The 15,664-nt window shown below is 64.7% G+C and overlaps 1 protein-coding gene across 7 annotated transcripts in view; it reads right to left on the minus strand.

The window, feature by feature from the left end:
• The window catches only part of PPP1R12B (protein phosphatase 1 regulatory subunit 12B), a 50,773-nt gene that overhangs the window by 5,411 nt on the left and 29,698 nt on the right, over positions 1 to 15,664 (minus strand). For 3 of the 7 annotated variants that reach the window (XM_084868552.1, XM_084868550.1, XM_084868551.1), the window contains 6 exons: positions 15,240 to 15,281; positions 5,489 to 5,505; positions 4,553 to 4,697; positions 3,860 to 3,964; positions 1,927 to 1,980; positions 834 to 884 (listed from right to left, as the gene is read on the minus strand). In XM_084868552.1, the coding sequence (XP_084724678.1) occupies positions 834 to 884; positions 1,927 to 1,980; positions 3,860 to 3,964; positions 4,553 to 4,697; positions 5,489 to 5,505; positions 15,240 to 15,281 (414 nt within the window). Of the gene's footprint in view, positions 1 to 680; positions 718 to 833; positions 885 to 1,926; positions 1,981 to 3,859; positions 3,965 to 4,552; positions 4,698 to 5,488; positions 5,506 to 10,795; positions 11,790 to 15,239; positions 15,282 to 15,664 lie in introns of those variants that run through there. The other 4 variants (XR_014793572.1, XM_084868553.1, XM_084868558.1 and 1 more) reach the window with 3 other exon arrangements.

The following is a 15,664-nucleotide window of genomic DNA, read 5'->3' on the forward strand; positions in this document are numbered from 1 at the left end:
GCCCCCGCCCGCACCTTCCAGGACCGGGAATCGGGGCCACGGCGTGACCAGAGCCCCTCGCACCTCCCGCTCCGCCCACTTGGCTTCTACACGATTCGCCCGTCAGAACAGGCGCCGCCGAGGGTCCCTGGAGGTGCCTGCACCTGCTCCGGGCGACGCCCGGGCCCAGGGCCTGCGTGGCCGAGTGCGGGGGGCACAGCCCCTGGCCCGCAGCTGGGCGGGCCCCAGACCGGCCGGGACGGACGCTGGCCACGGCTCACGGCTCGCAGACCCCAGGGACCCATCACCCCATCTTCCTGCGGCCCAGACCCTGCCAGGCCCCGATTCAACGTGCGCCAGCGACGGCAGGTGCCAGCGGACGGACGGGGGCGCCAGCAGACGGGGGCGCCAGCGGACGGGGCACCGCTCCCACCAGGGCGCAGGCGAGCTCTCACCGAGTGAGGCCCCGCGGCGGCGGCAGGAAGCGGAGCCGTGCTAAGCGGCGGCGGGCGCTGACGCCATGCACGCAGGCGGCTCCCCGCCTCCCGGCCCAGCGGCCCGGCCCAGCGCGGAGGGTGGGCAGTGAGTGGTGTGGCTGTGGCCTCAGCTGCTGCCCAGGCAGCCCCGACGCCGTGAGTGCCTCGGGGACCACGGCCCGCCCGGTGCAGCGCGGGCTGTGGCGGGAGGGCGGCGCCACCTACCTGAGGCCCGGGCAGCTGCCGCCTGTCCACCCAGCCCCTGAGGAAACCACAGGTCAGCCCTCGCCGGCCCCAGCGTCCCGCAGCCGAGGCAGCGCTGTCCCCCGAGGGGCGGGGCCAGGCTCAGCCTGGGGGGCCCAGGAGCCCCTCCCATACCTTCATCTCCTCCTCCATCTCGGACATCTTCCGCTCCAGGGCCCGCCGCTCCTGTGAACAGACGACAAACACGTGGACTCAGAGGGATCCGTGCTGCCTCCGCCGACAGTGACCGACAGGGCGGAGGCTCAGGCTAACTGCCCAGGAGGCTGCTGCCCTGCGGCCCCGGCACAGTCTCTGCAGCCCCCGCCCCTCAGCTCCCGCCCCACAGCTGGGGCACAGGTACCCCGGGGCCGCTGAGCCGCCTGGGGTTCACACGACACCAGGAGAAAGAACCTCTCAAATAGGCCCGACTCCCTGCAGGCCGCCCCCGCCCCCCTTCCTCAGGAGCTGGTCACCAGGGGTCAGAAGATTCCAGGGCAATGGGGCCTCGGGATTAGATGAGACACCGCCAAGGGAATAAATGCGTCACAAAAGCCAGCTGCTTTCCAACGGAAGGGGAAGGAGCATGCGCCCCGGGGTCAGGCAGCGCTGGGGTCACCGACGCACCAGAGTCGTCCCGATCCAAGAACCGACAATTCCAGAAAAACACTCTGAATGCGGCCAGGAGGCCAGCGACTGAACCAGAAACACCCCCGAGTGAGGCTCCGGGCTCACGTCTCATCACAAGCCTCTGCCGGAGGGTCCTGCTGGGCTCCCTTCTGCCCCAGGGGGTGGGAGGGCAGGGCTTGGGCCCAGTGTGTGTGGTGCAGTGTGCACGTGTGTTGTACTATGTGCACATGCATGCAGCATGCATGTGGTGTGCTGTGTGTGTGCATGCATGCAGTGTACACGTGTGGTGTGCTGTGTGTGCGCTTGTATGAGCAGGTCTGCCTGTGAGCAGGACACTGACGCTCCCAGGACCTGCCCCACACAGGACTGAGGAGCCGGGAGGGGCAGGCCCGAGGGACTGTCCGTCTGTGGAGAGGACTGACCGTCTGATGAAGCCCAAGGACGACACTGAGCCGCTGCCGTCCACGTCAGACAGAAGGAATTTATGACCGAGCTGGGAGTGGAATGCGGGCCCCCCCGCCCCCCGCCTGAGACGCGCTTTTTCCGTTGGCACACACGACAGGAGGCGGGTCGGGAAGGAGGGGACAGAGCAGCTGCCTACCCGCTTCTCCACCTCCAGCAGCGAGGACCTGTCGGGCGTCTTCTCCTGTTTCTGCTGGAAAAGGGGAGGGAGTGTCACGGAGCCGTCCCGGCGGGCCGTCGGCGCAGCTCCCCCCTGGACGCGGAGGCCACAGCGGCTCCGGGCCCGGCATGCCCTGTGGTCTGCAGCCACAGTTCAGACAGGGCCCTCCCAGCTCTCCAGCCCTCGTGTCCCCCCCGAGGCCCCCCAGAGTGAGCATGGGGGCCCCGTCCTCTGCAAGCGGGCACTGGTGAGCGGGGCCTGGGCCGCCCCACCGCGCTGTGCTTCTCCCGGGGGCGGGGCCTCCCCGGGCCTCGGAGGCTCCCGCCGGCTCCCCAGCTCGGAGCAGGCCCGGCCCCTTCTTCCATGCACGGACCTGCCAGGGAAGCTGGCTTCGTGTGAATGAAAGATGAGAACTTCTCGTTAGGTCACAGCGAGAGCAGAGCCCAGGCAGGTCGTGGCTGCCCACGGAGGGGCTGGGGGGGAGAGCGGCCTGGCACAGGGGCTGCCCAGAGCTCCTCACTCAGCAGGCACGTGACCCAGACACCCTGAGGCTCTGCCCACAGAGATTCCTTTTCTTAAAAAACTAAGGAACAGCCAGAAGTAACAGCACAGCTGAGAACGTGCTCCGGTCCTGGGCTCTCCCCTGTTCCTTCTTTAAAAAAGTTTTTTTCTTTTTTTTTTTTAAATATCAGAGAGGAAGGGAGAGGGAGAGAAAGACAGAAACATCAATGATGAGAGAGAACCATGGATTGGCTGCCTCCTGCACACCCCAACACTGGGGATCGAGCCCACAACCTGGACCTGTGCCCTGACAGGGAATGGAACCAGGACCTCTGATTCATCGGTCAATGCTCAACCCCTGAGCCATGCCGGCTGGTGTGTCCCCTGTCCTGGAGGTCACGCCGCATCCTGAAGGTCATGCAGTCCCCTCCCGAAGCCGTCCCGTCCCCTCAGCTGCATCCCTGGCTGAGAAGCCAGGTCTGTGAGGCCCACCCTCACTAGGAGGTCACGTCCACCGAGCACTGGGTCCTGTTCTGTTTCAGACCTTGGCGCCCTGAGAGCTCCGTGGCCTTCTACGCACCGACCCCACGGATCCCTGAGGCATGTCTCCATGAGGATGGGAGGCCCGCCCCCTCCTGCCAAACACTCCACTCCGGCCAACCAGCAGCGACATGCTTTGCAGCACCGCGATTTCTCCTGATTGCAATAACGCATTCTTGGCAAAACTACGGCCGTTCCGACACACCCAGCACGCCGTGGCTGGAAAGGCGGGTTTTATCCCAGCGCCCGCGCCCGTATGGTCAGCAGCGGCAGGGATGTGGACCCTGAAGGTCGGCCTGGGCGGGGCAGGAGGGCAAGGCCGTCCTCCTGCGAGGAGCTGGGCGAGGTCGGGCCACCCAGTTTGCCGGCTGCTGAGATGGGAAGCAGCCTCGGACACCGGCTCTGCTGGGCGTGTGGACGGGCAGGGACGGGGCTCAGACCCCACCCCACGGCCTCCCTTTTCCTCTAGGCCGAGACCCACTTTTCTTGTCTCCCCCCCACACCTCCAAAGTCACTTAGGAACCCCAGCGGGGGAACCAGGCCGCAGGCAGAAGCTCTGCAGGAGCTGGACCCCAGTCCACCACCGCCTCGTCCTGAGCAGCTGGCCTCAGGCCTCTGTGCCCTGTGCTGGCGTGGGACAGGCTCCCGGTCCCTCCTGGGAGGACCTGGGGGACGAGGCAGGACAGGCTGGGATGACGGTGCCCATTTGGACACCAGGAGTTGCTCCCAGAACTAGCGACCACCCCTCCTCAGCCAGATGCCGACTGGCCTGCGATCAGTGAGTCTCGGAGGCTGTGACCCCGACAGAGGGCCCCCCATCCCCACTGCAGCCCTGCTCCCCTGGCCTCGCTCAGCCTCACCCGCCCCTCACCTGGGCCACCTTCTCCAGCCTGGACTTGACATCTGCCAGCTCCAGCTGGGCCTCCTGCAGCTTGGTCTTCAGCTTCTGGTTCTCAGTCAGGGCGCCCTCGTAGAGCTGGGAAGGGAGCAGCCTCAGTCACCTTTGGGGGGGGCGTCACCCAGCAAGAACCACCCCCCACGGGAGGGGTTGTCTAGGGCAGCGTTTTTCAACCGCTGTTCCGCGGCACACTAGTGTGCCGCGAGATGTTGCCTGGTGTGCCGTAGGTGCAGACAAGACAAGAATTTTATAATTTCTCACTATTTTGTTTACTTAATATTTCATAATAATTATAAAATACTTTCTTTGTGTTTATTTGATTCCTATTCAAGAGAATTACTTTATATATAGTCAATATAGGCACAGAGTTAAATTTTTTAACATTTTCTAATGGTGGTGTGCCTCGTGATTTTTTTCATGAAACAAGTGTGCCTTTGCCCAAAAAAGATTGAAAAACACTGGTCTAGGGAACAGCTTGTCCGGTTTACTGGTCGGCACCCCCACCCCCCACCGCCCCCGTCACAAAGCCCCTGGCGCTGAGCACAGTGATGGGCTCGACCTCAACACAGTTCCCCCGAGCTGGAGGCCGCTGCCTGCCCTGGGCTCCATCAGACGGGGTGCATTTCCCACCGGAACCCCCAAACCGGACCCCGAGCAGGGCGCTACCTTCTTGTAGTCCCTGCTGCTGTCCTCGTCCGCGAGGCTGGCCAGGCTGGCCAGGCGGGCCTCCCGCGCCTCCCGGCGTGCTCTCGCCGAGGTCCGGTCCCCATAGGAGTCGCTGGCCGTGGGGTTGCTGCCTCCGGACTCCAACCTGTGGGACGCACTGACGTCAGGGGCTCTGAGGACGTCAGGGGGCCCGAGGACACGGGGGCTCGGAGGACGGGAGGTGCCGTGGGGCTGGAGCCTCTTCTGAGAAGCGCTTGGGCGCCAGCCGACACATGCGGACGCCCCTTCCCTGACCCCACCCCCAGCGGCTGGGACCTCAGGCCAAGCCAGCTCAGAGGAGGAGGAGGAGGAGGTAGGGGAGGGAGAGAAGGGGGAGGAGGGGGAGGGGGAGGAGGTGGAAGAAGGAGAGGAGGGGGAGGAGGAGGGTAAGGGGGGGAGGGGGCCGTCACTGGCCAAGAATGGAGCTTACTTAAAAATTGGTGGTTTAGACCCAAATGCTAACTTAAATCTTAGAGACTTTCAAATTAATTTAGGGTTCTCTTAAGAGTGTGCTTTTAAAAGCAAACGTTTCTTGGACCTCAACAGCCCTGGGAAAATGATTCCAGCGACCTGCCAGGGAATCAGAAACACATGGAGCTCGCGCTGCAGGCCTAGGGAGGAGGAGGAGGCGGTGGTGGGGGCAGTGCGCTCAGGCCCTGCAGGCCTCGGGAGGGGAGGAGGAGTGGTCAGGCGCACAGTAGGTCTGTGGGGTCCAGACAGCTCTCCCCCCTCCCCCCCCCCAGGCTCTGTACTCCACACCAGACTGCTGCCTGCTCAGGGTGTGAGTGCTGTGGGCTGTGGAAAGGGAGGGATGTGAGGGACACGCTAACGAGGAAGCAGTGTCAGGCATGCACTCACACACGAGAGCTAAGCATGCGGCAAGACGGTCCTTCTTACCTAGAAAGCCTCTCGTGCTGGAGGAAGGAAGAGAAAAAACAAGCAGAGATTAGAACCAGCGCCGCCCGCGAGGACGCATCTCCCCCGCTCAGACCAGGCCTCCCGGAGGTCGCACTGCGCGGTGGCGGAGGGGTGCCCCGGGAGCAGGGGTCCTGGCAGCAGCCCCCCCTGTGCGCCAGGACTCCGCCCTGGAGACGGGAACGCACCTTCCAAAACGGGGAGCGGCCAAATGGGAACCTCAGGCAGAGCCACTACCCACTGCCTGCAGGTCCCCGGCCCCGCAAACAGCAGGCTCCGGAGGGGCCTGTCCTGCCCCCCGTCCCCCTGTCTGTCCCCCTGTCCGTCTCCCGGCCTGCAGTGAGGGCCAGGAGGGATAGTTCCCGTCCCGGTCGGACGGCAGACAACGCTCTGGGGCCTCAGAAGAGAGGACTCGGGTGCGAACGAGGCGTGGACACGGGGTCAGGCAGCCCAGAGATGACAGGGTCTTCGCGTCACGTCTAATTTTAGCCATCGATGACCTTCACCCTCTATCGCCACTTTTTTAAGAACTCGGGAAAATGAAAGCGCGCCGATCTGCATGCATCCACTCACTTCCTATCGGAGTGTTAACAAAATCCCCGGACAGAGAGGAAGGGAGGGGGACAAGGGCCAACAACCCAGAGAGGAAGGACCGCTGAACCCCGGAGTCCCTCACTGTCCACTCCCCCCGCCTGTCCAGAGGATGGAGCGGCCGCCCTCCATGGAAACCTCTCTCACTGCCATCAGGACCCGCAGGCACTTCTGCAGAATGGACAGACGGAGTCCTTCTATTTCCCAGACAGTCTTTAAAAGGCCCACCCTGCTAGGCAGCCCGAGAGGCAGCAGGGACTGACCACGAGGACACGTCCGTGTGTGTGTGCGAGCGCGTGTGTGTGTGTTTATCGTGTGTGTATGTATGATTGTGTGTGTATGCATGTGTCTATGCGTGTATGTGTGTATGATTGTGTGTGTATGTGTGTGTGCATGCGTGTATGTGTGTGTATGTGCGCGCGCGTGTGTGGCGGGGGAGGGGGTAAGGGGGGGAGGCGAGGGCTCGGCAGGGAGCACCTGTGCAAAGGGCCTTGGCGCCGCACGCCTGGCGCCGAGCATCCTGGGCCCTGCGGCTGGAGCCCGGGAACCTGCTGACTCACTCCCTGCCGGCCGGAGAGTCGGTTACTGCGTTATCAATGCCAAGGAGGGCGCTTTTTCTCTGACCCGAAGCCTTCTGTGGAGCAATCTCCTCTGAGAACCGCTTCATCACAAAGGGCTGCCAGTCTCGCTCTGTGGTGAGATCCCCCTTCCCACGTTGGGGGGACTAAGTCAGCGCCAGGAAGAGTTACGCTGTGACACGCCGGAGCTCACACAGCAGGTGCCAAGGGCCTCCGAGCTTTCGGAGCGCCGGCTTCAGAGAGACACTCGCGCGTGTTCTAAAGCCACGGCTGGCGGTTTCCCGGGACCCACCACGCGGCCGCCGCCTCGGGGAGGCTGAGGTCTGCTCCGCGCTCGACCGGCTCGGCCCGTGGGGATGGCCCAGACCCAGCGCGGCTCCTCCTCCCCTGGAAACTCCCGACGGCCCCCGGGCAGAGCACGGCCCCCGTCAGCCCCGGCCGTCCTGGGACAGCGCCAGGCTGGGCTGGCCTGGAAACCCCACAGAAGCTTCCAGCTTGAACGTTACCAGGAAGGCCCATGATCAACCCCCACACACAAACATATAACATAAAACTGTGGCTCTGGAGAGCTGGCCGGAGGGACAGCGAGGAGGCCGGTCACGTGGCCCTGCCACGGCCTGGAGCTGGGCTGCCCAGTGGTGGGAGCACCTGCTGCCACCTCCCTGCAGGCAGGCAGGCCGGGCACCCCAGCGCGAGGCCGGGACGGGCTGAGCTTTCCCGGGGCCTCGGAGAACCCGCCTCCCTGGCTCTCAGCTCCGTGACCGCGGAGGAGGGGGCTTCGTATTCCAGGGCGACGGCAGCCTGGCCCACGGTCACGGCTCGGGGTGAGGTCAGTGAGGCCATTTCAGAGATTCCCACGTCACAGCTGCCTCCAGGGAAGAGCGGCTTTGTTGGTCCGTGGCTCCCTCAGGGACCAGCCGTGTCCCCGCGGCTGCCACTGGGGCCCGGTGCCGGAGGGTGGGCGATGCAGGCTACCTCGCCGAGAGGTGAGCTCCCGCGTCCAATGTTTCCCACGGAGCCACAGGACCGCCACCATCACCGTCCTGTCGGGATGCGGTGCCCACGCTCAGTTCGTGATGTCCTGGAGGGCCTCACGGCAGTCATGGCCACCCCGACTTTCAGAGAAGGTAAACAGACACCCTGGCCGGTGAGGACACCACTTGGGCACAGAGGTGTGTGCCCCAGGGAGGGCCCGGGTGGCAGCGTCTCCGGCAGGGCGGCATGCAGGAGCCCAGCGGCCGTGGGAGTGTTGAGGGAGGAGGTGAGTTACCGCTGGTTCTGAGTTACAGCGATGCCCTGGGTAGCAGCTCAGCCCAGCTGCTTCCTGGTGTCTAAGGCGAGGTGTGCAGCCATTCCTGCTCAGCCGGGAGCCGGGAGCCGGGAGCCGGATCCAGAGCGTAGGTCGGAGGTCGATCGGGGAGGCAGAAGCAGGGACACTCCCCTTCACAGCAGGAAAGCACCAGGACTTCCATCCCTGGCTCCCAGGCAGAGCTGCTCCAGGAATGCAGGCCCCCAGGCCACGCCCCTTTAGCCCCCAAGTCTCTGGATCACAGCCACCCCTCACGGTGGCGGCAGTGAGAGCTTCTGTATCCTGACTCTGAGCTCAGACCCTCTGGCACCTTCCCTGAAGCCAGTGCTTCTGCGGACCTCTCGCTCTTCCTGGACCTTCAGCTCGGAGTCGCTGTCCGTACAAAGGTGGGGCTCCCACAGCTCCCCAAGCTCTCCCGTCTCTGGCCCTGCCTGTCCCTCAGCCTCAGACACAGAACGCGGTGTGCCTGTCGGGCTGCACAGACCTGAAGAGAGGACACCGAGGCCGAGCCCCGCCTCCCAGGGAAGCAGAGTGAGGCCGGGCACAGGTGGGTGTCTCAGCCACGTTTCTGCTGCAGACTGATCGGAACCCTCGGCAGCACCCGGGGGTGGGGCAGGACGGGCTGCAGTGGGATCTGACACAAAAGCACGGGGTTTGCGAAGACGGGGGGACAAGGAACGAGAGTGAGGAATGGGCTCCGTTCTGAGACCTCGAGTGGCAGCCGCTGGGGAGCCTTCGAGGGCTCCTCCGAATGACAGCCGGGCCCCCGGAGGAGCCGCCACGGGGGGCACACAGGCCCCCTGGCTCCCCACGGAGGAGCGTACGATAAATAGCTTCATAACGGACTGTCTGTGTCTGAGTCAACAGCCCCCGCTGATGCCCTAGAAACACACTCCCCACGGCTGCACCCGGTGCCGACACCGACACCGACACACACACACGGGCCAGAGCCACGGACCGCCATGCAGACGCAGGGCCGCGGCGCTCCTGCAGTTTCCCCACTCGGCCCCAAATAAGGAGCTGCCCCTGCACAGCAGACTTGTTCCCTAACAAGGAGCGGCCGCCGCACTGCCCAGCACGCCCCCAGGCTGCTCCCCGACAGCCCCCAGGACACCTGCGCAGAACGCGGCACGCCTGGATGGCAGCACCCCGCCGCAGCAGGCACGGCCTCCGGGCTTTCCCGGCGCGTTCCCCGCGGGGACAGGAAGGCGGCTGGTGCCACAACGCCTGGCTCACGCTGTCCCTGTGTCTAAGTCCACACACAGCCACAGGCTCTCACAGGCTCTCACAGTTGCTCATACACACACACACACACACACACACACACACACACAGCCACAGGGTCTCAGTCACACACACACACACACACAGCCACACACACAGCCACAGGCTCTCACAGCTGCGCGCGCGCACACACACACACACACACACAGCCACGGGGTTTCAGTCACACACACACACACACACACACACAGCCACAGGGTCTCAGTCACACACACACACAGCCACACACACAGCCACAGGCTCTCACAGCTGCGCGCGCGCACACACACACACACACACAGCCACGGGGTTTCAGTCACACACACACACACACACACACACACAGCCACAGGGTCTCAGTCACACACACACACAGCCACACACACAGCCACAGGGTCTCAGTCACACACACACACACACACAGTCACACACACACAACCACAGGGTCTCAGTCACACATACACACACAGCCACAGGGTCTCAGTCACACACACACACACATACACACACACACATAGTCACACAAACAGCCACAGGTTCTGTCTCTCTCTCTCTCTCTCTCTCTCTCTCTCTCTCTCTCTCTCACACACACACACACACACAGCCACAGGGTTTCAGTCACACACACACACACACACACAGCCACAGGGTCTCAGTCACACACACACACAGCCACACACACAGCCACAGGGTTTCAGTCACACACACACACACACACACACAGCCACAGGGTCTCAGTCACACACACACACAGCCACACACACAGCCACAGGGTTTCAGTCACACACACACACACACACACACACAGCCACAGGGTCTCAGTCACACACACACACACAGCCACACACACAGCCACAGGGTCTCAGTCACACACACACACAGCCACACACACAGCCACACACACAGCCACAGGGTCTCAGTCACACACACACACACACATACACACACACACATAGTCACACAAACAGCCACAGGTTCTGTCTCTCTCTCTCTCTTTCTCTCTCTCACACACACACACACACACACAGTCACACACAGGCTCTCACAGTCTCAAATACACACACACAGAGGCTCTCACAGTCTCTCACAGTCACACACACAGTCACAGGCTCTCATAGCTGTGCACACACACTCCACACTCACACACACACTCACACATGGTGAAAGCTGCATGCAATTAAAGGTTATTGTCCACAGTTGCATGGCCATTTGGGAGCATTTTCTTTTAAACACAGTGTTGACCCATAAAACACAGGAAAGGGAACAACTAAATATAGCCCGGAGCATGAGAAAGGCCCGAGAGCAGGCAGGACGGAACGCCCTCGGCCCTGCAGCTGACACTGAGGTGAGGGCTCAGGTGCAGGAGCCGCACGTGGGACCGGCTGTCCCGGGGCCACGGCACGTGGGGCCGGCGCTGGCCCAGCAGCCACGGCGCCCGAGGCGCTCTCCTCCTGCCCGCCCTCATGCCCTGACACGCCTGTGCCCGGCCACCTCCCGCCGCACACGCACTCTCCCTGCACCCAGCGCGTCCGAGGGAAAGCCGCTTACTCGCAGGGTCTTGGCGGTCGGGGAGGGAGTGGCGGGGGGCGAGTCCGACGTGGACTTCCTGCTCCGCGGGAACTCCTTGCTCCGGGTGTACAGCGAGGACATGGCTGCGGGAGCGGCAGAGCTGGGCGAGGACGCGGCCACCCTGGAGTCCACTACAGCTCCGGGCCGGCCGCCGAGCAGCGTGAGGCGTGTCCCTCCCCGGCGTCCAGCCGGGCCCCCTGGACGGCCGTCCCGCCGGGGGTGCTGGGCGCCTCGCTGCGTTGCCTGGACCGAGTCCCGGGTTCTCCAAAAGCTCACTCCCCGAGGCCCCCGCCCCGCTGACAGGAGATACCGTCCCGAGGCAGCCCGCTCACCGCCGGCGGGAAGGACAGCCCTCTGCGAGCACGCGCCTCCCAGCCGGCTCCACGCGGGAGCCAAAGGCTGTGACCGCTCAGGCCAGCAAGCCGGGAGTTTGAGAAGCAGCAGTCGGAGGAGCTGGGCTCCGTCCTCCAACATATAAACACCCCGCCACATCCCTCCTTCTCGCTGACGTTCCAGAGCCGATTCGCTCAGCCAGGAATGCTGGAGCCGGGCCAAGGGCAAGGCTCCGCTCCCAGCCCACGCGGCCGCCGCCACTTGGGGGAGCCGTCCCAGCTTCTAGGAACGGGCTCGGGGGCACACAGGGCCCGCCCACAGCAGCTCTCTCCCCAGGACGAGGGGCCAGAGGCCCGCGCAGCCCCGAGGCCTCCGTGTCTGTCCTACAATGTGTCCCTGGCTGCCCAAGACGCCCAGCACACTGAAACCGGCCCGGCCCAGGCAGCTGCCTGAGACAGCCCGAGTCTCCGGAACTCCGGGCCGGGGGGTCAGTGGGCACGGCAAGGGCCAGGCCGGGGCCACACGCAGCAGGGGTGGGCGGCAGGACCGCAGGGCAGTCCCCACAGCGAAAAGCCGGTTAAAAGGAAAGGAATGTATCTGCGCGGTCTCGAGGGTGGACTCTGACCGGGAGCTCTCCACACCCTGCCGGCCCCCCACGCCCACTGCTGGCCCCGCTTTCTCCCCTGTGGCCACCCCGCACAGTCCACCTCCCGGGCCCCTCCCCCTTTCCCGCAAACTTAAATACTGCAGCAGAAGAGGTGTGCTCAGGAGAGAGGCCTCATGTCCAGGGCGTGCCTGCGCTCTGTGTCTGGTGGAACCCCTCCCCGCAACAGGCCCAGGACTGGACTCCGTGTGGGCACCATAAGCTTGCTCTCAGAATAAAGTTTTATTGGAACACAGTCGCTCCACATCTCTTCAAAGCTTGAGGCTCTGGGCTAACACTTCTGTGTACCTGCCTCCAGCCCTGAGCCCCCGCCGTCGCAGAAGGAACGGCTGTGACTCGGGCCGAGCTCAGACGGCGGGAAGGAGCTCAGACGAGACGCAGTGTTTCACTGGAAGACCCGAGGCCGCCAGGGCGCGGCTCCCAGGCCGCCTGGAGCAGAGGGTGGACACACCGCCGTGAGGGAGAGAAGCGGAACTGGGCAGTTTTCTCTCGTTCACGGTGGTTCAGTGCACAGAACCTCCCTCTGCCAGAAGACGCGAATTAACACGTGAAATCGTCTGGTTTTGGACTCAGGTAACTGCACGGCGACCGTCACACGGGACACACAGGACACACAGCCCTACAACCTCGGAGAGAGCCACCGCCCTGCGCTCGGAACCCCGTCTCCACGACAACAGCGAGCTCCTCAGGTCCCCGCACGGAGACGGCACCCGAGGCGGCATCGGAGGAGGCGGGAGACAGGGTGGGGGTGACGGCCGTCCTGGTGGCTGATACCCTTCCTCACCCCTGCATGAGGGGTCCAAGGCCGAACGGAGAACAGGACAGGGCTTGCTCCTGAGAGTCCTGGCTGGGGAACACTCGGGGCCGAGGACAGGGGTCCAAAGCTACAGCCTCTCCAGGGAACAGGCTAACCCTGACGACCGGGTCTCCTTGGCAACAGCACGACCTAAAATTAATCAGATCCTTAAAAGGAAGATGCCAAGAGGACGGGTTCTGAGACGCCCAGGGCAGCCTTGGGGGGGAGGGGAGGCACATGTGACCTTGGCAGGGGTGGGAGTGGGGGGCGGTGCACAGGGGTCACCCTGGGGGGACGGAGCAGCTTGGTGGAAAGCTGCCCCACACTCGGCTGTGCGGCTGCCCCCTCTCCACGGCCGGCCCGGACCGATGTGCCGCCATTGCTGAAGGAGGGCGTCCCCACAGCACAGGATCCCAGCCCCCCTCAGACTTCTCAGAGCCCCGCCTGGGCAAGCTGGCCACCGCCCCCCCGAGGCCAAGGGGCCGAAGAGGCCGGGAGGAGCAGCGAGGCCGCCTCGCTCCCTGCGGAGGGGAGGCTGAGACCGGCCGCGCTGCCCGAGCACCGGGTCTCAGACCGCACGGTCCGCGCTCCGTGTCTTCAGGCTCAGCCGCGTCTCCCCGCAGCCGCCCGGCCTCCCTCGCGGGGCATACCTTACCATATTAGGCAGTTGGGCCGAGCGGAGGCTCAGCCGGGATTCTACCTAAAAGGACAAGGGCTGGGAGGGGACGGAGGTCACGGGCACCACAGGGAGGGGGCTCCGGGGTGAAGGAACAAGACGGGAAGCACAGCTTGGGCTGGGGGACGGGGGCCAGCGAAGGCTAGAAGCAGATTGGGAAAGCCAGCGCCGCAGGGAGGGGGACTGGAGCTGGGGGGCGCGGGGGACACAGGGCGGGGAACTTAGGGAGCCCACAAGCGGGCTCCCCAGGCTCCGAGCCAGTGGGAGCGCCGGCCCCACTCCTGCCCCTCCCATCGTCCCACCCCTCCCGCTCCTGCAGCCCCTGTCCATCCAGCTCTCGGACCTCACCTGGGACCTCAGACACGGCACTTCGCAGAGCTGGGTGCCTCTCTGACTCCCAAGTCCCTGTTCTCTGCAGAAGAACTAGGAATGACGTCAGACCCCCGATTCTACTGTCAGCAAGAGCCTCCCTCTCATCCAGACTAGGGACCTAGACTCAGAGGATGGCTCAATGAGCCCCCAGCACGCCAATGTTTAAATGTGCCGTCACCTCCATGCACGCTCCAGGGCTGGCCTGGCGGCACCTGGGCACGCGAGGGAACGGAGGCTGGGAGCTGAGCGGTGCGCTGGCTGCAGCTTGGCACATGCGCTCTCGCCCTAACAGGTGCCCGGACACTGAACAGACTGAAGGCCCATGACAGCCCACAGGAGCACGGCTGGATAGGAGCTCGGGGGCTTAGTCCCGGGTCTGACACGAGCAGCAGGAATTTAGGGTCCCTGAGGCCGCCCCACCCTCCCCAAGCTCAGCCCAAATCTGCTCCCCAAGTCTCCCCGTCTGCTCACTCTGCTCAGCCACGTGGGCCCACCTCTCCTCAGGGCGTCGAGCACTCCTGCCCGTCTCTGTCAGCGCCGTCCCAACGACAACACTGCACCCCTAGACCCCTAAACCAGAAGGGCCAACCACGCTCCCTGCAGGTCTGCGCTCACCAGGCCTGTCCGACCCCTGCTGGTGCCGCCCTGACCCGGGAAACACACTGTCTCACCGCCCCCACACGGGCGCACGCACGCACGCACACACCAGCGCCAGAGCAGCCCGCTCGGAGCGGAGGTGCCGTCGAAGGCACCTGTGTAACTGCTGATGGAGCGCCGGGGGAGAGGCTGTGAGCCAGCCGGTCCGCCTCACCAGCCCCGCGGCTAGAGCAGCCAGTCCCTGAGCCCTCACCTGTCGGCCGCAGCTTCCTTCGCTGTCATAAGAGCTCCCAGCCCAATCACCTCTGAACCCCCAAAGCCGAGGCGAGTGACCCCACCAGTCTGAACTGGCTTCGCCGTCCCTTTACCACGGGGCCGTCCGTGGGGCGCCATCATCCCTGTCGGCCCCAGTGCCTCCGGGCGATGGGGCCAGTCCCAGGACAGACGCTGCGAGGAGCAGAGGGGGACAGCCCCGCGCGGCCCACGGAGGGGGGGGCAGGCGGAGCACGCAGGGCGGGGTGCGCAGCACGGAGACAGGCGTGTTCTCACAGCCTTCCTCACGCTGGGATGGGGCTCCCTTCTCTCTCACGGAGCGAGCGAAGCCGTGGGCGCCTGCAGGTGCTGCCCCCCTGATGTGACAGCCACCAGCCGGCCGCCCAGACCCCGGGCTCAGTGGCTCGTGACGTGGCCAATCGGGACAGGCTTTGCCAACACCAGGCACGAGGCTGACTAAGCCGAGTCTCCACCGGCTAAGCATCCCGCCCGGTGCCCTAGAGCAGAGGCAGGCCTCAGCCAGAGCCCTCTCCACAGCCCGAGCTGATGACAGAGACGCGGTGCCGTCTCCGCTGCCACCTGCAGCCTCGGAGCGGCCCCTGCCCGCGGCCCCAGGACGCCGTCTCCACGGCCCGCCGGCTCTGCACGTGCTGCCCTCCTGCGTGAGGCGTGCGTGTGTGCAGGCTGGGGGCCCTCGCTGGCTGTCACTTACCCTCGCTTCCTTCCCCTCTTCAGAGCCATCAGCTTCCTCCTCCTGAAAAGGAAAGAAGGAAAAACAAGCGGGTCACAGACGCCGAGAGGAGGGTCAGCCGTCAGTGACCCGACACCCGCCTGGGGGTGCAGACCGCCGGGACCTCCTGCTGCTGGGAGGGACTCGGAGACGCAGAGCTCGGTCCCCTGCCGACAGGCAGCTGTCGGCCTGGCCGTGAGCGTCTCCATCGAGCACGGATCCACATGGCACTGTCCTCCCCACCCAGCGGCTCAGCTCACTTCACAGGAGCCACTGGGAACCAGGGTCTGAGTGACGGAGTGGAGCGGGGGTGGGAGGAAGGGGCGAGAGGTAGAGAGCTAAAGGGGTCTGCAGCCAGCGGCACAGGGCGCCCGCCTTTGTGCAATGGCAGGCTCCACCTGCTCTGT

The sequence above is a fragment of the Pipistrellus hanaki genome, assembly GCF_964339955.1.
Source record: "Pipistrellus hanaki genome assembly, chromosome: 20".
Taxonomy (NCBI): Eukaryota; Metazoa; Chordata; class Mammalia; order Chiroptera; family Vespertilionidae; genus Pipistrellus; species Pipistrellus hanaki.